The 24,273-nt window shown below is 37.1% G+C and overlaps 1 protein-coding gene across 1 annotated transcript in view; it reads right to left on the bottom strand.

The window, feature by feature from the left end:
- Nucleotides 1–3,348: 3,348 nt before the first annotated feature.
- The window catches only part of ZNF292 (zinc finger protein 292), a 103,701-nt gene continuing 82,776 nt past the window's right edge, over nt 3,349–24,273 (bottom strand). Inside the window, exon 8 of the mRNA XM_049653982.1 lies at nt 3,349–22,546. Within this exon, the coding sequence (XP_049509939.1) occupies nt 15,392–22,546 (7,155 nt within the window). The 3' untranslated portion in view covers nt 3,349–15,391. The remainder of the gene's footprint in view (nt 22,547–24,273) is intronic.

Raw genomic sequence — 24,273 nt, 5'->3', positions numbered from 1 at the left:
ATTTTTGTCTCGAAATTTTTTCAGACATTAACGCTTTCTGTCAGAGGTGGACAGATGGCTGTGGTATAGAATTGTCTGTACAGAATAACAGGAAATTGAAGAAGTAGACTCCAGTTTTCTATCCTTTAAAAAGATCACTATTGGACTCTGTGCAGTAGATTGGGTCCAGAAGAGACAAATATTAAATGATCCCATTTTCACTTTCTTGCTATAAAAATGTCAGTAACTAAATTTGATCATGAATCCCCTGTGAGTATTAGTCATTAGGTGAACCAAGTGCTTTCATTTATAAAGCATTTATTGCAAAGGAGAGTCAGTGCAGTAACTTGAGATTTGACTTTCTACGGAAGATTAGCAAATATGATAAACTGATCTTCTGGAGAAAATGCCTTCTAATCACATTTGATGATGACATTAAAAACTTACTGTGGCTAAAATGAAAGATTGTCTTACTAATCTTTCCATATCCTGTATCCCCACAGTTTAGGTCTCTGGCATTTAGGAGCTCAGTTTCTTGGAAAAATGTCTGTTCCTCTCCTTCTTCCTTCTTTTGCCTACCCAACATTTACCCTTCTTCACCTAAAAGAATTCTGACTTTGTTGGAGGTGACAATGTCCCCAGCTAAAAAGTCACATTTCCAGGTCTCCTTTGCATGTAAAGGTAGCAGTGTGAAATCTTGTCAAGACAAGATTTTTTTTTCTTTTTTTTTTTTTCTTTTTTTTTCTTTTTTTATTTTTTAATATATGAAATTTACTGTCAAATTGGTTTCCATACAACACCCAGTGCTCATCCCAAAAGGTGCCCTCCTCAATACCCATCACCCACCCTGCCCTCCCTCCCACCCCCCATCAACCCTCAGTTTGTTCTCAGTTTTTAACAGTCTCTTATGCTTTGGCTCTCTCCCACTCTAACCTCTTTTTTTTTTTTTTTTTTTCCTTCCCCTCCCCCATGGGTTTCTGTTACGTTTCTCAGGATCCACATAAGAGTGAAACCATATGGTATCTGTCTTTCTCTGTATGGCTTATTTCACTTAGCATAACACTCTCCAGTTCCATCCATGTTGCTACAAAAGGCCATATTTCATTTTTTCTCATTGCCACGTAGTATTCCATTGTGTATATAAACCACAATTTCTTTATCCATTCATCAGTTGATGGACATTTAGGCTCTTTCCATAATTTGGCTATTGTTGAAAGTGCTGCTATAAACATTGGGGTACAAGTGCCCCTATGCATCAGTACTCCTGTATCCCTTGGATAAATTCCTAGCAGTGCTATTGCTGGGTCATAGGGTAGGTCTATTTTTAATTTTCTGAGGAACCTCCACACCGCTTTCCAGAGCGGCTGCACCAATTTGCATTCCCACCAACAGTGCAAGAGGGTTCCTGTTTCTCCACATCCTCTCCAGCATCTATAGTCCCCTGATTTCTTCATTTAAGACAAGATTTTTTGACTGATGCTTTGGGGAAAGATAAAAAAGTGAGCCTGATCTGGTTTGCATGCATCTTTTTACCCCCCAACCCCTTCCTGCCTGAGACATCATGGCTAGAGCTGCAGTAAACATCTTTCTACCATGAGATACTTTCAAGATGGAAGTATAACCTTATGGATGAAGGAGCAGAAAGACAGCTCCTGGAACTTTGACGCCATCAGGGAATTGCTGTATCAGCTCTGAACTCTATCTCCATGCTTTTGTTTTCGTTGTTGTTATGTGAGAGATAACTCCTACCTGATGTAAGCTATTGCCTTGTTGGGCTTCTTTACTTATTGCCAAAAATAGTTCCTGACTACTTTCATGTGAGTGATTAGGATGAAAACACAGAAGGTGTGCTTGTATCTACTGAAGACAAAAGAGATGACCTGGATATTGAATGGCAGAAATAAAACATGATTAAAAATCTCAGAATTTTTTTCAGAACGAGTCAGTTGAAATGGAACAAGTAGTCATTCTGCATCAAGATTTAAAATTTTAATGAGACAAAGATTTAGTTCACGACATAAAGTCCTTGGAATTTAAGCTTACACCTTAGAAATGAACAATGTGTAGTATTAGACTATTGAAAAAAAGTTAATCTTGTGTTGGAAATTTGTGTCCAGACTATAGGGAATGATTTTCCCAATGCTTGATAGAGAAATAGCTTATTATATGTCCCAATGTTTCACAACCAGGACTAATTGGTAAACATCAAAGAGATGAAGATTTTTACCTAATATAGAAGTATTCTATTAATTTGAACTGCCTCATAATGAAATGATTGCCCAATAAAGTAGTGAAAACCTTAACATTGAAAGAGATGATCAAAAATATTCCTGGATTGTATGGCAGGTGTAATAGCTAGATGACCTCCAAATTTCCTTTTCTCTCTCCAAGATTCTATAGTTCTCAGACTTAGAACATATACTGGGTAATGGCAAAATGAGACTTTGTATTGGTTATCTCACTATATAAACTTGATACCATACAAAAATCTCTGATTAATCATCTTTAAAATACAAATTTCATGTACAATAAGAGAACTCATTAAACAATTTAGGCAGTTCCAAAGAACTGATTATAACAAGATTTATTTTCTTTACAATCATGTGACATGTAAAGTACTTAATATTTTCTGTAGTTTCATTATTTTCTCCATCTTGAAAAGTCTAATTTCATTTCAAGGCTTGGATCAAATATTTCTATCGGAGAGTTTTTAAAATGTAAAATGGGGATAAATAATACCTATGCCATAGTTTGTTGACCAGATTAAATGAGAGGATCCTTGCAAAGCACTGATACATGGAGGTTATTTTTTTCAGTGTTAGATATTATAATTAACATTACATGGCTTTATTATCACTTATTCCTATATAATTTGCTTGTGCATTTGTACCTCCCTCTAAATTATGAGCATATTAAATGTGGGCAAGAACCATGTCCTTTACCATTATACCCTTGAGGTTTAATCCACAGTAGTTGCTCAGCAAAGATTAAAGTATCCATGAATCTTACAGCCTAACTATGTTGTATGAACTGAAAAATCATGGTATTCTGGAATACCAAGATTTAAGAAATCCTTAAAATGCTTATAAGGAGACTATAACTCACAATGATAAAGTGACTTGCCTAATGTTACATGAAGTGATGGAGTAAGAATTCAGGGTTTTTTGTTTTTTTTTTTAATGTTTACTTTTGAGAGAGTGCATGTGAGCAAGCAGAGGAGGGGCAGACAGAGAGGGAGACAGGGGATCCAAAGTAGGCTATGCATTGACATCAGAGAGCCCAATGCAGGGCTTGAACTCATGAACTGTAAGATCATGCATGACCTGAGCTTAAGCCACTGAACCATCCAGGTGCCCCAAGAATTCAGGGTTTGGTTTTTTTTTTTTTTTTTTTTTTTTTTTTACTCCAAATCTAGTCTTCCACAAGTTTTCTGAACAAAATTGTTCCAAAGTCCCAGTTTTTGGCACCAAAATAAAAAAAGATATTTGGAATATTGGTATCCCACAAAATAACCAACTGCATTACACTCAGTTGTTTTTTGTTGTATTTTTACCTTATTAGTCAACTAAATTCTGATTTGGTTGGGAGTGACAATGTGCCCAGCTAAAAAAAAAATGTACATTTCCAAGTCTCCTTTGCATGTAGAGGTAGCAGCACGACTACCTTGTTGTCAAAACAAGATTTTCTTGTGCTTTGGGGAAAGTTAAAAATATGTATAATACATGCAATATTACTGTAGCCTGTTTCCATTATAAATGGTGGTCTATTAAAACGTACACATCATAGTTACTTCCCAATTTTTAGACTTCAGTTAACTGTTCAATTTATCATGAATATTCAAAAATATAAATGACACACCACATCTTAGCCCATGTGTTAGCTTGTAACAAATAAAAAGTAATGGAAAAGTAATTTTTGGTTCCATTTCCAGACCTCAGCTCTATACCACATCTTCTATGTTAGCTTGCCATCTTGTGGCCTCTTACTCCTGTGCAACTCCGTATCAGACCACCACACACTCACACATCCACTTTTTAACTTGTCTTATATGCAGCACATAAGTCAGGGGCACATCCGATTTCACTCCCCGACCAATTTCATTCCAGCAAAAGCTGACAAACCTATAGTCAGAAAGACAAATGCTGACAGCTACAAGTAAAGTGAATCACCTAATCAAAAAAATATGCTCTGAGAGACAAGTACTTAAAAAACATCTGAATATTTATTGAATAGAACATGCATCGTTTGCTGAAAAGGGGTGTACGTAACTTTTTTTGGTGAAATCAGTATGAACACGGCCTCTGATAAAGATGTAGAAGCAAGGTAGTAACAGGATTTAAATGTAGATTTTACCAAATCAGAATGGTGGCATGGTCTTTCTTTCCACTCTGACAGAACTATACAATCTCCAATGTTTGCTTTCTCCGTTGAAGGTATACATATGTGTGTGTGTGTGCACATATATTCCATAGTGACTACGATTTAAATCTTCCTTCAAGCAGTATTCTAGGTTTAATCTCAGAACACACGGGTCTCTCGGAATAGAGGAATCAGGTGGGGTTACGAATAAAAACCGTGACAGTTATCTCCAATACCAGCTACTTCCTTTCTATGGTTGTGATTAAATGAATTGACATATAATGAACTCAGAGGTCTGACACATATATGATCTATTGCCCTTATGAGATAGATAAAGCCAGACTTCAGTCTTTGGCTTCCCAAGCCTCCCTCCCTGCTCAGCACGCCAACTGTTGCTCTACTGACTGCCCAATTCAATGTACCAAAGACCTGAAGACTCTGCCAGATGGAGCACGTCTCTGTCCTTTGCTTCAGTGTTGTATTTCTGAGAAAAGCTGCCTACACAGATGCTATAGCTTGGTCAGTGAAGAGGGAAAGAAAATAAAAAATGTATCCTGGCCATAGGATACTGGGCTCCTGCCTACAGTTTTAAAATAAAAATTCGGATTTTCTCTCATTGTCAGGAATACTGACAACTAAAATCTGAATGATTACACACAACCCACCACATTTTGTGGTGGAAAGATTCACACCATTCTGGATGTTTCTGGTCTTTTCTGGATATTCATATAGAACATTCTGGATGTTTCTGGTCTTTTCACTTCTAGCAGAACAGCTGTTGCCTTTCATACTTCTGGCTCATCAACTTTGATTGGGAAGCTGGTGTAGGATCAAGATTTTACTGGAATAAACTAGAATTGCTTCAGTTTCTCATTTTATACTGGTAACATATAGACTACATTTAAACAAAAACTATTTTTAAAGTGTAAGACATCAACATATGCCACATGTGATAGAACTTATAATTCTGCCTTATTTACTCATAAGTATATTGCACTGCCTTCCACATTTGCAGTAAAATTTTTCACTATAAAATCCTGACCTTCTCCACATTCATCCTTCTGCTTTGAAATGGCAATACTTTCAGCATCAGGACAGTAGAGAAAGCATTCTAAGAGAGGGGTCAGACCTATTTTATAGGTTGGCTGTTACAAGTCATTACATTTACCCATACATCACTGTCCTCATCTATAAAATGGGATTGCTACTTTTTCTATTCCTCTCATGGGGCAGGGCTCATTTGAGAATTCCATTTTAAACTGCCTAAATACGATTTAGACAACCACCCAACTGTCATCATGGGATGAGACAATTCTAGTGGCATATACACTTGAGAAAAACTTTGTAATGCTCTAGCTTTAAGAACCCATAAGTAGGTTTAGTAAATAAGGATTGTTTTAAAATTTTCAAATAAGTATGACAATGAGTTTACCAGCAACCGTGTTTATGATAATGAGATTACCAGGGACAATTGGCAAAATGACTTATTAGAATATTTGGACTGTATTGATTGCAAAACTGTTTTGCTAGTAAGAGATTCTCTGTATATCCCATCCTCCTTCCCATCTGTAAGTGTTTAGGTGTTGGTAAACATCTTGAAGCCTCCACATAAAAGGGGTTACTTTGGCTTGGCAAGGGGGGTGGCACTCTCCTTGTAGGAGTGACTCCTGGTACCTATTTCCAATAAGAATTTCCTGGTGTGACCTGCTCCTTAACAGGTTGAAATTTACCCATTGTCCTCAAAAGCCCAGTGAGTTAACACTTCACTGCTATTGAGGGACTGTAGCACAGGAGGGCTATCATTATCAACCTGATGCCCCATTCCTCTTCTCCAACCTACCCTGGGTGACGGGGTATTTACAGGATCTAGGGATGGTCATACTAAAAGCTATTTAAGTGCAGCTTACCTAGTGACCATTTTTTTTTTTTTTTTGCCATGCCCATAGTTATTTTGGGGAACACAAGAACCTAGAAGCTGAGACGGCAGCAAACAAAACCTCTACTAGTTTCGATTGTAGGGCTCCCAGTACACACGGACTATAAAGTGAAATGAGCTGGTCAGAAACCATTCGACCCCCCACAACTGCTTATTTCCTTCTCTCTTCGCTTCTTTGGTTTAAGAGTACACAGCTGCAATGAAGACCTCTAGTAGCAAGCCCTTTGTTCTACCGTACTCCCTACCTTCATCAACACAGCTATATGCTTCATGGCTGCAGACTTGATTCTAGAAGTTCATCTTTTTTTTCCTTTGGAATCAATATAAATTAACTGTAAACAATATATATATATGAATTATCTCCTAATTGCCTGGGAGAGAATTCTCTTCAGCTACCAGTTTTTACAGCATCATTCCAAATAGACAGTGAGCAACCTGTTACCTCATTTGGCTGCCTACGTTTTCCAAACAAAGCCATGTACAAGCTCTGATGTCAGCGTGCGTGGTTTCAACACTCAGTTCTGCCACACACTAGCTGTTAACCCTTAGGCAAGACACAGACTTTCCAAATATTAACTGTTACTATTATTAGCAGACCTGACACATGGGACCCTAGGCTTGGGAAAGCTAGAAACAGCAGATTCTTGTTAGACTGTAGCCTAAAGATGCCTCCCCCTACAACCTTCACTACCATCCTATTTTACTTTCTCTCCCTGACTTGTCTATGTCTTTCAATTCCATTCATTATGCTCTTTAAAGAGTTTTCTCTAAAACTGTTCTTTGCTGCTTCACAAATTTATATTCTGTAACTTTAACTGAATATGGATCTCCTAAGACTTCTGGGCCAAGAGTATACAAGAAGTTACTTCCCTAAACTCCTTACATGTACCACATAGCCTGGAGGCACTCTCCCTGACAAAACCTCTAAAGGACTTCAACACTTGAGTCAATCTCCTTACACCCAGTTCCTACTAAGGGCATCTTCTGTGCATAGTCCACCAAATAATTTAGACCAAAATTCTTTAAATTTCTCAACTCCAACAACTTTCATCTACATTCTAATTCAGCAATCTACTATTGCCATTTCCAGACACTGCAAGCTGTATTACTCCTAAAATTTTAAATTTCAATGCCCTGGTCTTTCATACTTAATTCTTGGTTTCATTCCCACTACACTCTCTTTGGTGCCACAAAGACTTCCAGTCTCTTGACTGCTCTCTTTTCTTCGGTTCTTTTGGCTTTGTTTTCTTCCCTAATTGGGCTCAACTCATTGATGTATTACTTCTGCCAGGACTATCCAACCTCTTCCTTGTTCCTCCTCCATTCACACCAAGGAACAGTATTGGAAATACTACATAATCATGCAGACGGTGCCACTACATGATCATGCTCTCCTAACTCAGCTATGCCTGAATGCTGATCAGTAATCCTTATAAAAAAACCTGCTACTTAGCTCCTTCTCCCATTCTTCACCTCAAACTTTCACTATTTAAACCTTGGCTTCCTACTTTTCCAAGGATTGCTATTCTGTACATTTGTTTCCTTTCTTCATGACAAAGAGCTCAACATTTCTACTTAATAGGAGTCTAAGAGATGTCCTTTCTATTTTGTAAAGCTAGTACTTCTAACCTGCGTTCTTAGGACCAGGTTCCATCTTCTACTCAAACTTCTACCTCTTTAATGGGTACCTCCCCAGAATCCACAAATACTCAAGACTCATCCTAAAATCCTGCAAATAAGGGCAAGCACTGGCCAATTCCATTTCTTTCAAGCAAGATACTTAATTCATTGTCTTCACTTCCTTAGCTCATTCACCATTCAATCGAATATGACTAGACATTCATTACTTAGCATCCACTAAAACTTCAAGATCAATGACCACCAAAGGTTAATTCTAGTATCCTTTTTATTCTTAACGATCACCCAGTGGCACATGGCAGGACCAGCTACTCTTCATCATTCTCCTCCAGCTTCCATAATGCCCCATAACCTTACCTCTATTTCTGTACCTCACCTAACCTAAACAAACCTTCCTTCCCAAGACATCTTTGCTAGTTTCTTTTCTTCTGCCCATTAAGTGTTGGTGTTCCTCAGGGCTCTCTCCTTGGTGATCTAGCTTTTCCTACATGCTTGCTGTTTCTTTCAATTCTAGCAAAATGTAGTAAGTGCTCACTATATCTCAGATTCGGAGCAATATGTTCATGAGACAGAAGCCAACATACTTATCCTCAAAGGATTAAAGTCTACATCTGTAGCTTCAGACCCCTATAATTGATCACTATTCTTCTCTGCCTTAACGACCTGTAAGAACCTCAAACTCAGTATTAACCTTTCTTCCAACCCTATTCCTTCCATATATCTTGGTAAACAGCATCACCAGTCACATTACTGAGGCGGGAAACTTAAGAATTTTACAACATGCTGTTTTTCACATCTTAAATAATCTTTCTCATTGGAATCTGAATATGCTCAAATTTGCCTATTATTTGAAAAACTGGTTGGACTCCATGGCACCCTTCGGCTGCCATTCTATCATTTCCTCTCCTTCACAACCAAACTTTCCAAAAATAGGTGTTTCTACTTGCTCTCTACAGTCCTCAAACTGACTTCCACTCTAAGTAATGGCAAAGGTTACTGATTTTCTTACCACTAAATCCACAAAGGACACTACAATCTCCTTAGCAGAATGTGACACAACTGCACACCCATTAAATAGTTCCATCCTACTAGTCTCATGATTTTTCCTATTTCTCTTTTAATCTACTTTGAAAGACTGAGTTTCTCAGAGGTAAGCCCTGAGTCTTTTTCTATACACTCCCCTAGGCAATCATCAATTCACAAAACTGCTTTTATCCTCACCTACCTAAATAGATTTCTTCAACCACTTATTGAAACCAAAAACCTGAAATTTTTCTCAACTTCTGTCCTCTTCCTCTCTTCCCATAATCCATGATCAAGTTCTGTCAGGTATTCTAGACCTCTCAAGTCTGTCCACTTTCCTCCTTCAGCCATCATCACTCTTCAAGACAGTATTCTCTTTCTGGACAATTTGGACAGCTTCCATAACTGGTCTCCTTGAATTTTCCACAGGAATACTTCCTCACCAGAATTAAAAAAAAAAAAAGCAGCAGCCTGGAATTTTAACTTCCATCCCCTTCTCTCTCTAGAAAAGTCTCTAAACTGCTTTCCCTCATCACAGACTATATAGTACCAAATTCTCACCATATTATATATTTTTATAATGCCCTTAGCACTAATGATTATAGTAATTGTGGAGACTCTGACCTCCAGTAGAGCCAGAATCAAGTTCTCTTCATCTCCCATTTAAGCATCCAAGAAATTTTTACTGCTAAGTATGTACTATGTTAAAGGTACCAGATTAGATCCATGGCATAGAGTAAAAAGTAGTAACAACAACCTGATAAACGCTATCAAGGAAGGTAAATGCTATAATGTAGTAACCAGTAACGGGGGCAGAGGCCTAAAACTTGAAGAAGGAGTAAGTCAGTACACAGTAAAATACAGTATCCCAAGCAGAAGGAACAGCTAGTACAAGGGCCTTGCGATGTGAGTACAACGGTTGGTTTGAGGAACTCAAAAGTAACCTATGTGGCTAGAACACAATGGGCAAAAGGAGAGCAAAACGATGTACTTAGAAAAAGATAGGCAGGGATCATAGTAAAACTTTTTTTTTTTTTAATTCAAAGGGCAGTGTGAAGAAAAAGAATGTCCCTTCTCCACCCACTCACCCCCAGACCCACTAAAATTACTTTAAAATTTTAACTTGTTTGGTGGGTAATATTCTGGAAGAAAGCTCTTAAGAACGATATTATGGTGGGTAGGGAAGAAGTGATGGTGGAGAAGTGGAAGAGTTCCTTTTTGCTTGAGGTAAAAATGACTATACTTGTGACCAAAAACATAGGGAAAGGGCATGAATTGGCTACTATAACAGCACTAAAGAACTTAGCTTGAGAAACCTAGGTAGTGATTTCACTTATCCAGATAAGGAATACTGGGAGAGGAATAGATTGAAGGTGAGGTGGGGAAAGAAATAATGATTTGGAGGTAATATGTTTAACTATGAGGTAGGCAGTTGAAAACACAAGCCTGGAACTATGAAGTTTGGTGTTAGAGGTATAAATGTGGTGTGACAGGTACATTCATACTGAACTCCAGAGAATGGACTAAATCTAGAGAGTGGAAACACACACACACACACACACACACACACACACACACACACACAGCCAAGTTTAGGTATTGAGAGAGGAGTTAGGGTTGGAGTCAGTGATGGAGCAGCCAGAAGAGGTAAAGAGAAAACCAAGAATGAGTATTTCAGGAGTACGTCATCAACCCTGCTGGATGCTCCTGAGACAGTGGGTGAGAGCAGAAAAGGATAGGGCAGCATGGAGAATGGTGATCCTGAGGACAGCAACTTCAGAGCAGTTGTGGGGATACATAATGTGGTAGTAAATGAGAATGAAAGGTTTGAAGAGACAACTCAGATTAGATATAAACCAAATAAAATGGGTTATCATTAGATGGAATCAAGTGATCACCCTCCCCACCCCCTACTTGTAAGAATAGTAGCTACGAGGGCACAAGTATAAATTGTTGAAAATGATCTAGTAAGAGAAAGTCTGATGAAAACAGAGTAGTTAACTGAAAGTTTTTGGGGTGAAGAAGGAAGGATTTTTGATAACAGTGCAGATACAGATTGGGTTTATAAATTTGGTGGTGAAAAGTGGAGAAAATTCCTGTCAAATTTTTGTACTTTCTTGGTAAAATATGATTAAAAGGTCAAAGATGAGGGGAATAGGAAAATTGGGGCAAAAAAGCGTATAAATCATTTAAGTTTGTGGAAGCAAGTTATTACAATAAAAATGCATAAAAACTGCCAGTTTTGAGCCTCTTTGAGATTATAAACTTGCCTACTGTAGTAATTTCTCCCCATCCAACTGCTCAAGAGCAGGCAGGTTTCTGAAATTGTTCCAAATCATGACAGAGTGGGGCATGGTGTGAGAATATGTGCAAAGGAATTCATGTAACAATGGGATCTGGTCTAAGTAGGACAAGTTGAGGACAGAGTGAGCTGATGAATAGTGAGCAGGTGGTAGGATTAACTGATTAACTGTAATGAGGTAGAAGTATTTTTTAGTGGAGATATCTTGAGCAGGTGAACTAGAAGTTTGTGGCTGGACAAAGAGAATCTGAATTCCAGTTAAGGAAGTGATACATGTTTTGATTACAGCAAGGTATAGGGATACTACTTATGGGGAGATCACTGAAATGAAGCACCTCTAATAAGCAAAATCACTGAGAAATAAAACAGACACTATCATTTTGTTCATTGAGAGGTAGTGTTGGGAGGCACAGATAATAATATAAAAATTAAAAACACTAGGAGCACTGGGTGGCTCAGTCGGTTAAGTGTCTGACTCTTGATCTCAGCTTGGGTCTTGATCTCAGGATCGTGAGTTCAAGCCCTGCAATGGGCTCCAAGCTGGGAGTGAGGCCTATTTAAAATAAAAAAATTAAAAAGCTATAAAAAGACATGTGAAACTTATCAATTAGAACAGTTAAATTGGCCAATTGGAAAAAAAAATCACCATTTGTAAACAGCCAATACAGCTGCTTTGGTGCACATACCTGCGGATTTTCAGCCCTGGTTTAATAAAATGCCATTTTAGAGGAGCAGTTCCTAAAGTGTGTTCCTTAGAACACCAAGTCAGTAGAATACTACACCTAAGTATTAATATTTAAAATGAAAAATATTTTCATTGTCAGTTAAGCCTGAAAAACTCCCACTTTAACAGTTAACATGTTTTCTGTACAGAACTTGAATATACTAATGTTCACTGGATTAAGAGGGAGCTATAACATGCAGTTGAGAAAACTCTGTCTACAGACTTCACCTTCCAACCTGCTGGTATTTCACTACAATAAACATTTTGAAAAAGGTTGTCTTACTGCTCTACTCTTTCTCAACTGTTAACATTTTTTCTTCTGGCCTCCACATTTTTTTTTTTTTTTTTTTTTTTTTTTGCCTCAAGTCTCTCTGCTTTTAGTCTCAACTTATCCAATCTACCCTCTATACAATGCCAATTGTCTAAAATTGGTACCTGATCAAACTGTTCAACTTAAACACATTCAGTAACCACTTAATCAAAACTGAAAACTTTATGGCATACAAGAACCTTCATGATCTGGCCCATTTGCCTCTTCAGCTTCTCCAACCCCCTATCTTCCCACATAGACCACTTGCAATATTGCAAATGCACTATGTTGCTTCATCATTTCTCCATACGTAGAATTCCCATTTCCCCCATGACCATCCAAGGACTCTTCATTCATTCCTCTCTCAAGACTGATCTTTTCTACAAAAACTTTCATTAATACCCTCCCCCAAATACAGCATTCCCTCTTTGATATCTCTAGCTGTAGTATTTGAGTAGTCTTAACAGCTATAGCAACTGTGTTTGCTTACCTGATAGTCAAAAAATTGCCTTGCTAAAACTTGATCTCTGTCTAGCCCTTTAAAATAATTTAGCTATGCTGAATTTAACACTGCTGAAAAATTCCCAGCTGTTACCATTTCACTTAACACGATGTATTTTGAATAATCTGTTCTGTAAGATTCAAATTCTTTGGACTTAAAAGAGGGAAAAAAATGCATTTTTAAATGATAAAAGCTTAGGTAAACTGAGATTACAGGAAGAAAATACCCCAAGACAATAGACTGAGGAAAAGTATACCATGAAAAATATATACTTTATGATTCCTTTTTAATACTTAGGCATTACATTCCATATCAAATTTTACCAACATGCTGTTTTATAAATTCATATTTTATACCATAATTTGAGTTTTCTGTTCCATGCTAAAAAGCCCACTCTTCCATAATTACTTTTAGCATACAGTACCTGGAATATAAAAAAAAATAACTCAGTGTTGGCAAACTTTCTCCTGATACGTAGGAGAACAATTACAGAAATGTCTAGTTAAGCTAATGAGCAAAAGAAAAGCCCCAATCCACTGGTATTTTCACGTAACTGTGGCTCATCACTACATTTATCAGAAATAAAACTACTTGCTACTGCACTATTTAGGGCAGTTTTGCCCAAGGCCTATCTTTAAGAGCTAGGTCAACTTCCAAGAAAACTGTACAGAAACATTCAGTTGTTAACAAAAATTTAATTTTAAAATCATTCAGAGTTAAGTTATTGTTAATTTAGAAAAAAAAAACATGTATTAATCACCCATAAGAACAACTTTTATTTTAATAAATAACAGTGGGCTTGCCAAAGGGAAGGGATTTTAATGTGTCAAGTTTTATGCATATTGGTAATAAACTTTAAGGAGGTGAAACCAACTATTCAATATAACCCATTAGGCCCTAAAAATAAAACTACAATACTTCAATAAAACTTAAAAAAATATTTTCCAAAAGAAAATAATTCACTCCTTGACCATGCTTATTTATTCAGAGTACCAGCAATTTCAGTTAAGTGCTTCATTTGTCCTGCAAATCTGATGTTGCACAGGGAATATACACATTTTCATATTATCACAACATCATCAATATCTCAGGCTAATAATATTGTGAATGCAACTAGTTTATAACAAACACAAAGTCAAAAATCAATGGTACTATATATGGCAAACAGAAACAAAAGTAAATCTGAGAAGATGTTTTGTTTCCAGTACTGACTTAGTTGGACTTCAAATGAAGGTCCTAAACTCTCCTGAAATAACCTCTATCTCTGGCCGTGAATCCACAGTATAAATATGGTGAATAGAGCTAACCTATACGAGCTAACTATATACTGAATAACCAAAATAATCAATTATGACAACTAATACTGCTCTGGAAGACCAATCTAATGAAAAAAGTATCATTAGATATGGTGGGAAAATACAAATCTGTACAATCTAACATCTATAAACAGTAAAATCAAAACATCCAACTTCCTTATAGAAAGTGTTTCATCTATGTAATTATAAATGTTAAGGACTCTTGCATTTTATAAACACAAGATGGGCTCACTTTGATGATACCAATTTTAAGATTTATAAAAATGTTTAAAAAAATCTTTCCACAAAAGTTTATACAGTTTAAAGCTATACACCAATCTATAAATCTCAGAAAATGGAAAAAAAAAAAACTTTATAAGATCACATGTATAAAACAAGAAATGAAATGTGATTTTATTTAAGGCAATACTGGGCTACTTCACAAATCACCACCTCAAATATTTACACTGCTCCACACTACTAGTTTCTATCACATTCACAACGGATTTTTAATACCAAATGTTTAAAATCTTTGATGTAGTAAATTCTTTATTCACATTTCCATTATATTTCATGGAACCATAATAACTATATCCAATTAGAAATAATGAAAAAAACTGTCGCTATAGGAAACTGCTAAAGAATCTGCTATAATTTCACATGAATACCATCCCCAAATCCTAGAGGATAAATTTACAAAGCAGAGCAAGGTGTTGATACAATGTGCCTACTTTGTGAAAAGTAATTTTGAGATCTTGTAAATAAATGTTTTATGTAAAAATCAATGAACTATGGCAGAGTTTCTACTTTTAGTTTGAAAAATTCTTAATTTAAAACAATAAAAGAACAGTTTTAAAAACTTGATCACTTAGTTAAAAATTAAAATTCCAAATATAAATGTGTCATTTAATAGTTTAGACTTACACACTGCTGGTGGCAGCAAATGATTTACAATAATAAATATATACAAAAAAGATATCTACAGAGTACTGTTCTACATGAGCAGTGACCTGGTGAAACATATCAATCACACAGATAATTCAGATTAGTTCATGGAAAGGGCAACTGGCTGATATAAATCTGAGGTGCAGCTCAACTATTTACAATAACTGAAGTATTGATTCTGTTCCTCAAGTCCCATAGGGATAAAAAAAAAAGTTTTACATGACAAATGTCATGTTTTTTTTTTTTTTTTCCTTTTTTCGGCCAGGTTAATTCATGTCAACAACAAAAATTAATGAAGAAGTGTCACAATTCTAGCATGCGTGATGACTTCCTATTTAAAATAAAACCGTAAATGATGTATTTATATTACATTAGGTATCAGTACTGCCCTCTCCCTGTTGCTTTACCCAAACTAATTTCTTTCATAACAGACACATCTGGATCATTTGAATGTACTTCAAGTTTTTTCAGACTGACGGTAGGTTTCATTTCCTGAAGCTGTTTTAACACAAGTTCAGTGCAATCTTTAAGAGTCTTGTCTAAAACAATTTTTACATTATCACTGCACTGAAGCTGTGATGGATTGGCAAACTGTACAAAGGTTTCACTTTCTTTACAAGAACATACATGATTTCCACTAGTCACAGCAGTCTTGTCAATATTTTTTCTTGAATTTGAATGGGACCCTTTCTTATTTCCACTATTTGGATGGTCTTTGTCAGAATTTTTCTTCTGCTTCACTGCAGACTCTTCAAGAAACTTCAGAAATGATACTTCAAATCCCATTGGTTTAAACGAGCTCCAGTCAAAAGATGCAGGATGCTCCTCCGTAGTCTGAATTGCAACAGCAGTTTCTTCTTCTTTATGTGTGCTACTTAACTCAACTGCCGATGTTGGTTCAGCTTTTTCAACTTTCCTCTTTTTATTTTGGGAGACATTTTTTTCTTTATTAACTCTCTTCAAATTACTTGTTTTTTGTTTTTCTGACTGGCAGGGGTTACTTTCCTGAAAATTATTACTTACATTTGAAGAGGTATGAGCTTGGGTCTCCACACTTGCATTGTCTTCATTTATTAATTTTGTAATAAATAATTCTGTTAGCTCATCCATTTCGTCTTTTTCATTTTTTTCAGTTTCCCTCTGTGGAACTGTAGCTGTTCTGGAGTTATCACTGCTCTCTGATACACATGTGTCAGAATTTTTCACATCATTCTTATCAACTTCTTGCTCAGAAGTTTCCTTTAATTGTGAGTTGCAACACCGTTTGAAGACAATGAGAAGATTACGGTGTTGTGATGTAAATGCCTTTGATAATTTATGGCATTTATAATGTCTAATTATATTGCTTTCACTTGTAACAACTGATGTACACCCCTTTATCATACATGGATACTGGGTTACAAATCTGCTTGTACACTCAGACAAGGCATCGTTCCTAGCCTTTATAGAATATACATGCTTTCCACGTTTCAGAGAGTAAGGTTTATTTTCTTCAATCTGCACAATTTTCGCAGTCTTGTTTTCTAAATTATTTTTTTTCTTTCGTTTAGTCTTAGGCATTTTTATTCCTTCCTTTCCAGATCTGTGTTTTGTACCCCGATGTTTAGACTTGGTCTTTTCTTGGTTTGCCTTGCTTGATATATTTTCCTGACCAGGTGTTAATCTTCTTGGCCGAATCAAATGAGCTTTATGTTTGTCATTATGCTTATTAAAAATGTGTCGGAGGAGATTTGACCGAGTTGCATATATACGGTCACAGCCTTCACAGTCACACTTGTATATGCCATCTTCTTCAGTTTTATTTCCCTTTATCCCAATTCCATGATCTGCCTCAAGATGAACAACATAGTTCAAATATGTAGTAAATGAAGATTTACACTCTAACTGGTCACATGGAAATTTCCCAACATCCACAGAAGCAGTCATACTTTCAATTTCCTCAGGAGTCATTTCATGAAGTTTCATGTAGTGCTGGATCAGGCCAGTAATTGCTTGGAAGATTCGAGAACAGTCACTCACCTGACATCGAAATTCTTTCACAGTTTGTTTAGTTTCAATCTCTTCACTTTCTTTACCAGCTTCACTTTCCTCTTCAATCTCTGCAGAAAATGCAGGTAGATCTGATTTGTGGACAGCCTGGTAATGCAGAATTAAGTTTTGCTGTATAGTGAAAGCGGCAAAGCAACCTTGGTGAACACATCGATAAGGTCTGTAGGGACTGTATCTTGTTGGAAACTCATGGGAGTGGGAAACTGGCTTCTTGCGTTTTTTCTCCTCCTTTTCTTTTTTATGTCTCCTAATTTTCCGCCCTTTGGTTTGTATGTTTGTGAGAGAATTTGTATTACATTGTTCTGAAGTAACTGTAATCACTTGCAAAGAACTTTCTGTTTTTTCAGGACTTTTTTTTTCTACAAGTTGTTTTTCTGGGATCACTGCTGTATTACTGAGGGCATTTTCCTTCATTGCTCCCAATTCTAAAGCAGGCTGGAACTCCCTTTTATTTTCCTCTGTCATAGTTAGCTGTCTTTTCACTTGTGCAATTCGTGGAGCTGACAAATTTTCACTCTGAGATTTTCTTCCATAAGGCCTTTTTATTTTTAACTTCACCATTTCTTCTGTTGTAAAATGATGGACCAACTGGCAGTGTGCTCGGAGATTAGAATTTCTTGTAAATGTTTTTGTGCAGGTAGGCACTACACATTTAAATGGAGCAAATTTCAACTGATTCTTCTTAATTTCAAGAATCATCTCTGGAGTGTATTGATGAATCTTACCATAGTGCTTAAATAAAGCATCCTTTGTCATAGCGCTATAATTACACCCTTGGTTTTGACACACAAAGGGTTTATTAACTTTGTCACTAAACTGAATGTTGCTTATCATTTCAGAAACTGGCTGAACCACTGTGACATTTGGGATTGGTTTAATGGGAGTGGGAGTCAGTGTCACTGATGTATTTATTAGTACACACTGAGATGCTGGAGTGGACAGGTCATTTTCTAATTTTAATTTCTGTAAGCCTTCTAAAATTTCCTGTATTTGATCCTCCTTATGTAATACTTCAGACTGAGGAATGTTACTTTTTGCTGGCAATACACCTATGAAGGAGGAAAACTGAGAAGAATCAGGTAACTTGCTATTTTGTACAGTGTTTACTAAAGGAAGCTGAATGTTATAATTTATTTGAGCATTCTGTGATGTTTCACCAACACCCTGAGATCCACTTTTTACCTCTAGTATTTGAGAATTCATAGCACTTTTAATAATTTCAAGAGTCTTTTCGAAGTTTTGTATAACATTGTCTTCAGAAATCTGCAAATCAGAATTTATTGAAGTTGTGCATGAATTCAAAGCCATCATTTGGGAATCCCCATTTTCAGTTTTTAATGTTAAAGGAGCTAACACCGTATGGGACTCAAGATTGGTTTTAAAGTTTTCTTTCACATCAGTAATAAATAACTGATTGTCAACATTATTTAATTTCTGTGCTAGGTTTTCCACCAAACCCTGAGGCTCACAATTTGGAATTACATTTGAATGGAGGTTAGTGGTTGGTATCTCAATACTCTTTGCTATAAGTCCCATTGCTGTCAAGTCACTTGTTACCAAGTTTTGGGAAGCATTGGGTGCAATCAGGGGAGGGGCAATTTTCTTTCTTCTCTTCGAAGCACTGTTTCCCTTTTTATTTAAATGACTAGACCTTGTGTTCTGAGGACCACTTATAACTGAAACACGTGAACTGCTACTGGTAAAATTTTGTGATGGCCCACTAGAATTAGGGAATGAACTAGAACACAAACCATTTTCAACAGTCTTCAGTAGTAAGTCATTTGTTGGGAAAACAGGTAAACTGCTGCATTCCTCAATGGAGGAAGTTTTGGAGTTTGGTGTCCTATTCTGGTTTGTCAGCAGGGCGTTTGGGTGGCATACAGTCTGCAACAGGGGTGGCACAGCTGGGTTTGGCATCACTGTTGCATTTACTTGTGCTGCATCTGAAACACAACCTGCTGGAACATGAGAAAGCATTTCAGCACCCTCAAACGTACTGGGAATGCCAGCAGTTTCCAAAGCCTGTTTAATAATTTCACTTCCTTCTTGACTAACACTGGTACTAAAGCTAGTCACACCAGTCCGGGGAAATGTATTTGGTAAAAATGTTGATGAGCGATTTTCAGCAGCAAGAAGTTGCAGGAATGATGGATCTTTAAAACACGCTTCTGGGTTGAAGGTAGACTGTTGCGGCTGCTGCAAATTTACTGCATTTGTGGAGAGAATCATGCTGGCAAGAAGAGAAGGCTGTCCATTATTCTGTAGAAGTTCTTGAGCAATTTCTGCTCCATCCAGTGGTTTACAGTAAGATCGCTTAGACAAGTGTCCACCCAGAGATCTGGGATTAGTAAAAGCCCTGTAACACCTGCTACAGATAAATTTCCCATCTCTGATAATTGCAGGCCATTTGGCCCTTTTGTTGTGCTTGGGTTTTCTTTCCTTCCCATTTGGGCCCCGCCCACGGTCTTTTTTAACTTTTTCAGGGGCAGACTGTTGGGCACTGGTGCTATTAAAGTCATTTGCAACATTGACTTGCGAAGGAAAAACTGCATTTTCACCATTGCCTCCCTTTAGAAAGGAGGAATTGGTGTTTCCTTCAATCTGCGAGGAAAAATGATTTGTATTATTTTCCAGCTGGGAAAAAACAGAATTAGCCCCATTATCTGCTGGTGAAGGGAAAAGAGACATTGAACTACTTTCTGCAGGTAAAGGAAGGAAAGGATCCGAGCCACTGTCAATATTCAAAGGCAAAACTGTTTTGGTTAGATCTTCCATTTGTGCTGGCAAGGCAGTAGTAGATAAATTTTCCATTTGGGAACATATAATACCACCACCTTGTTCATTTTTATCCTGAGAAGGTATATTTGGATTTATGACACTTTCCACTGAGGGCAACAGTGGAGCTGACACACTTGCTAAATGAGCTGGAAAAATGGAAGGCGAGACATGCTGCAACTGATTTGAACAAGTAGGATTCCCATTGGCTTTGGTCTGTGGTGTAAAAAATGCATTGTTAGAGCTGCTCACCTGTGATGGCAAAAAATAAACAAACTTGCCATTATTTGGTGTATTTAAGTTGTTCGATTTTTGACCTTTTTTACTTTTGCGCTGCATTTTAAATGCCGCATACTGGTCAGGGTGTGCTGTCTTCATGTGTTTCCCAATACTCTGTGAAGAATTATAGGTTCGAGTACATCCTTCAACCTGGCAACTGAATTTCTGACCTGGCGCTTTTGGAGGCACTGGTGGAGTTCCTAAAGAACTACTTGGGTTGGGCTGTGATGGAACAAATGTGATACTTTCCAATGTCTTAAGAGGTAAATTATAAAGACTGGATGATGTTTTAACATTACCTCCACATTCAAACTTAGAAGCTGGTAAACTGTTTTGAAATCCTGCCTGGTTTTGCACAGAAAAGGTCATCAGGTTGTTCACTTGCCTTTCTAAGTTTTGTGGGGTAAGGTCACCTATTTTAAGGGTTTCTGAATTTACTAAAGGATTCTGAGTTATCTGGGCTTCATTAAAGCAATCCTGTTCTTTTCTTTCTTGAAAATCTGGACGACACAAATCATTACAAGTATCTTCAACCGGTGTATGTAAGTTTGTGACCAATGATTCACCAGTGCCTTCCACAGTTGAGTTTTCTTGCTTTCCAAAGTTATCCTCAATCCCCTGATTGAGGGACACTTTAATGGACACAGCCACTTCACTGGCCTGAAGCAGAGGAGTAGTCACTGGGTTTTCCAAACCATTTGACAATGGTCCATCAGCTTGCCTGAGCTCTGATGCAGAAATCTGGTCTTGTTTGGTCACAGCTGATTCTGTTTTGCTTTTATCCCAAGCATCATTTCTCTCTGCTGGTAAGGCGTTTTCAATGTTATTTTCTGAAGGAAGCATAGACCTCTCTTTCTCAATGCTCACTTCTGTGTTCTGATTCACTTTAGAAGGCTGAACACAATCTCCAGATGAATTAAGTTGGTCTTCAGGAGGCAGCACTTTTTCAGGAGTACTGTGATCATCCAGATGCTTTTCTAGCTCACTCTGAGAACGATAAACTTTACCGCAACCTGTGAACTTACAAGTATAGGTATTATAATGCTGTGCTTCATGATCATATAGTAAGTAAGCTTCTGAAAAAATTCTGCCGCATTTAGGAAACATACATTTCGCTCTAAAGACTTGATGTTCCTTTCGGTGTGTTAAGAGCTCTGCGTAACTATTAAAACCAGCCTTACATTTCATCTGTATACAGATATATGGTTTACTGCCACAGTGCATTTGTAGGTGATCATTAAGATGAGTAACACTCACAAAATGCCGTCTACAGTATTGGCAAATAACTTTTTTGCTTTGCATTTCAAGAAAGCGCTTGGCATCTTCATTATCCTTATGTCCCTTTACATGAGCGATTAAATTTTTAAAGTACTTAAAGCCCTTTTTACAAAAAGTTACAGGGCAATTAAATTCATTAACAGGTACTGGTTTCTGGACTGGGATCACTTCTGGCTCGTAAGATTTATCTTTGTCATCATTCTCATCATCTGAACCATCATTGTCATTAAATACTATGAAATCTGTTGAATAGAGACTATTCTTTTTTATAGGCCGCTGTTCCTGCTTGGTCACAGCATTAGTCTTTTGATTCTCATTGGTAGTTGTGATCTTAGGTGGCCTCCCCAATCTTCTTAATGGTTTCATAGCTGCTAGTCTCTCTTTACTAGATTGTTTAACATGCAGTGTGACATGAGGGACAAAAGTTTCTTTTGAATTGAAGTTCTTTGCACATATAGGGCAACTGTAAATCCCATCTTTGTAATGTTTTTGAGCATGTCGTACTATTCTATGACCAAGGAATTCTTTGTCACACAACACACAATACTGCATGTAGGCTTGCCAATTCCTAAACCTAGCAGATATAAATCCTCTCTCTCTTAATTGTTTTATCTCTCTCTTCTTCTGCTTTTCATCACAGATGTCTTTGAGAAGGCCAGAATTAGCACCAACTCCACCAGAAAGTCCATTCATAGAAGTTTCTTTTATCTCTTCCTGGTAGTCTACTGCTTTCTCATAAACTTCACTGTCGTTTAGTTCATCTATTGAAGACACAATGGATGCTTCTTCCCCCATTAATGCAAGACATTGTCGTTTTAAGGTTTTCCAATCCCAGAATTCTGGATCAAAGGGCCACTGAGTTTTCAATACCAGTAAGAGCTCACAGCGTAGAGAATTTGGTATTGGAAGATTTTCTTCATCATATTTCTGATCTGGCTGGTTATACAACATTTCCACAGCATAATATGCATCTACTGTAGGCTCAAGAAGAAATTCACTCAGTTGACAAGCACGTTTAACTTCCAGATCATCAGGCAACAAGCAGGAAATGGTCTTGCAAATAGATATTTTCACTTCAGTATTTTCTGTAGATTCCAAACGAAGGGCTTTTACACATAGTTCTATACAGGTGGCAAGTCCAGCCCCTTCAGTCTGTGAAAAAGCAAACAAGAAATGTCAATTTATACTTAACCAACCCTTATAAGTGAATTTGGTTATTCTTAAATTGAGGTTTGCTTTTCTCAAATTTTGCAAATAGCAACATATGAAAAACTGCCTCTTCTAAAGCATCGTAGCTTAGCCGTGTGTGTGTGTGTGTGTGTGTGTGTGTGTGTGTGTGTGTGTAAAATGAATTATAAAGAATAGCAGAAAATGGATAAGCACTGGGAACTAAGATAAGACCTGGGTATAAAATCATCTAATACAGCTAGGTAAACTTGGAAGTTATTACCATCTCTAACCGTTCATAGCCCACTTATAAAAGACAGATCAAAACAACACAAACTTCATAAAACTGCTGTATTAGTGAATATTATGTATTTAAAGTATCTGCTATAGTATAACATCTGGCACATAGGAAGTGATCGATAAATGTCAACTCTATCACAAATTTCATTTCTTAACTTTGTATTTACAGTCCTTCTGAAATAAAAAAACTCTTAATCCAATTACAGAACTGAGAATGTCCCATTTCCTAACTTACTAGTAATGAAAGGAGATTTTCACTTTTAACAGAATAATCTGATCCTTCATGGGGGAAGGGGTTGTAGTTCTATCATACATTGGCTGAATGCCAAATAACCTACCTTGCTGCTGAACCATTTTAAAAATGAGTAGAAGGAGACACAATAAATGTTTTTCCTTTTGAATTAGCATTTTTTAAAGTTTATTTATTTTGAGAGAGAGAGAGAGTGTGTGTGTGTGTGAGAAAGAGAGAGAGAGAGAGAGAGAGAGAGAAAGCGCGCGCAGGGGAGGGACAGAGAGAGAGGGGAAGAGACAGAATCCTAAGCAGGCTCCATGCTGTCAGCGTACAGCCCGACATGGGGCTCAAACTCACAAACTGAGATCACATAACCTGAGCTGAAATCAAGAGTTGGATGCTGAACTGACTGGGCCACCTAGGAGTCCCTGAACTAGCATCCTGAACTATTATTACAAGACAGCAATAATGAAGGTAAAAGTTATTTGAAGATATATGAAGTGAAGAGATAAAAAAATGGGTTTTTAAAGACTAAGGAGAACATAAATATAAGAAATAAGCCAGCTATAAGGTGTGGCCACGTTCATGGGAATGGAATATATGTTATATAGGATCAAAAGGCAAGAAAAAAATAAGTAAAGCTGATAGGGTCTGTATTTTCACAGACTAAGAAGGAAATAAAGTTTTTTTTTTGTTGTTTTAGATTCGTGAGCCAAAAGGAAAGTGAGGGGAAGATAAATTGGTCTTGACTTTAGGAAAAGCAAGGACACAAAGACCAAGAAGAAAATGGACAAAAATAGATATGAGACCTATTAAAATTTTTTTTAATGTTTGTTTATTTTTGAGAGAGAGAGAGGATGAGCAGGGAAGGGGCAAAGAGAGAGGGAGATAAAGAATCTGAAGCAGGCTCCAGGCTCTGAGCTGTCAGCACAGAGCCCAACATGGGTCTCGAACTCACTGACTGCAAGATCATGACCTGAACCGAAGTCAGATGCTCAAGTGACTGAGCCACCCAGGTGCCTGAGACCTATATTCTTAAAAGTGACAGTGAAAAAAGACAACTAGGAAAGAACTGGGACCATATGGTTGTCTCTAGCTTTCATATCAAACCTGTATAGTTATTTTATACTATTCCGAGATAAATCTGAGCCAGAAAACTTTTGTAGTAAAAAACATTTGC

This window comes from Panthera uncia (genome assembly GCF_023721935.1).
Source record: "Panthera uncia isolate 11264 chromosome B2 unlocalized genomic scaffold, Puncia_PCG_1.0 HiC_scaffold_24, whole genome shotgun sequence".
In the NCBI taxonomy this organism is placed as follows: Eukaryota; Metazoa; Chordata; class Mammalia; order Carnivora; family Felidae; genus Panthera; species Panthera uncia.
The sequence above is the reverse complement of the archived record's forward strand: the minus strand, read 5'-3'. Positions and strand labels throughout refer to the sequence as shown.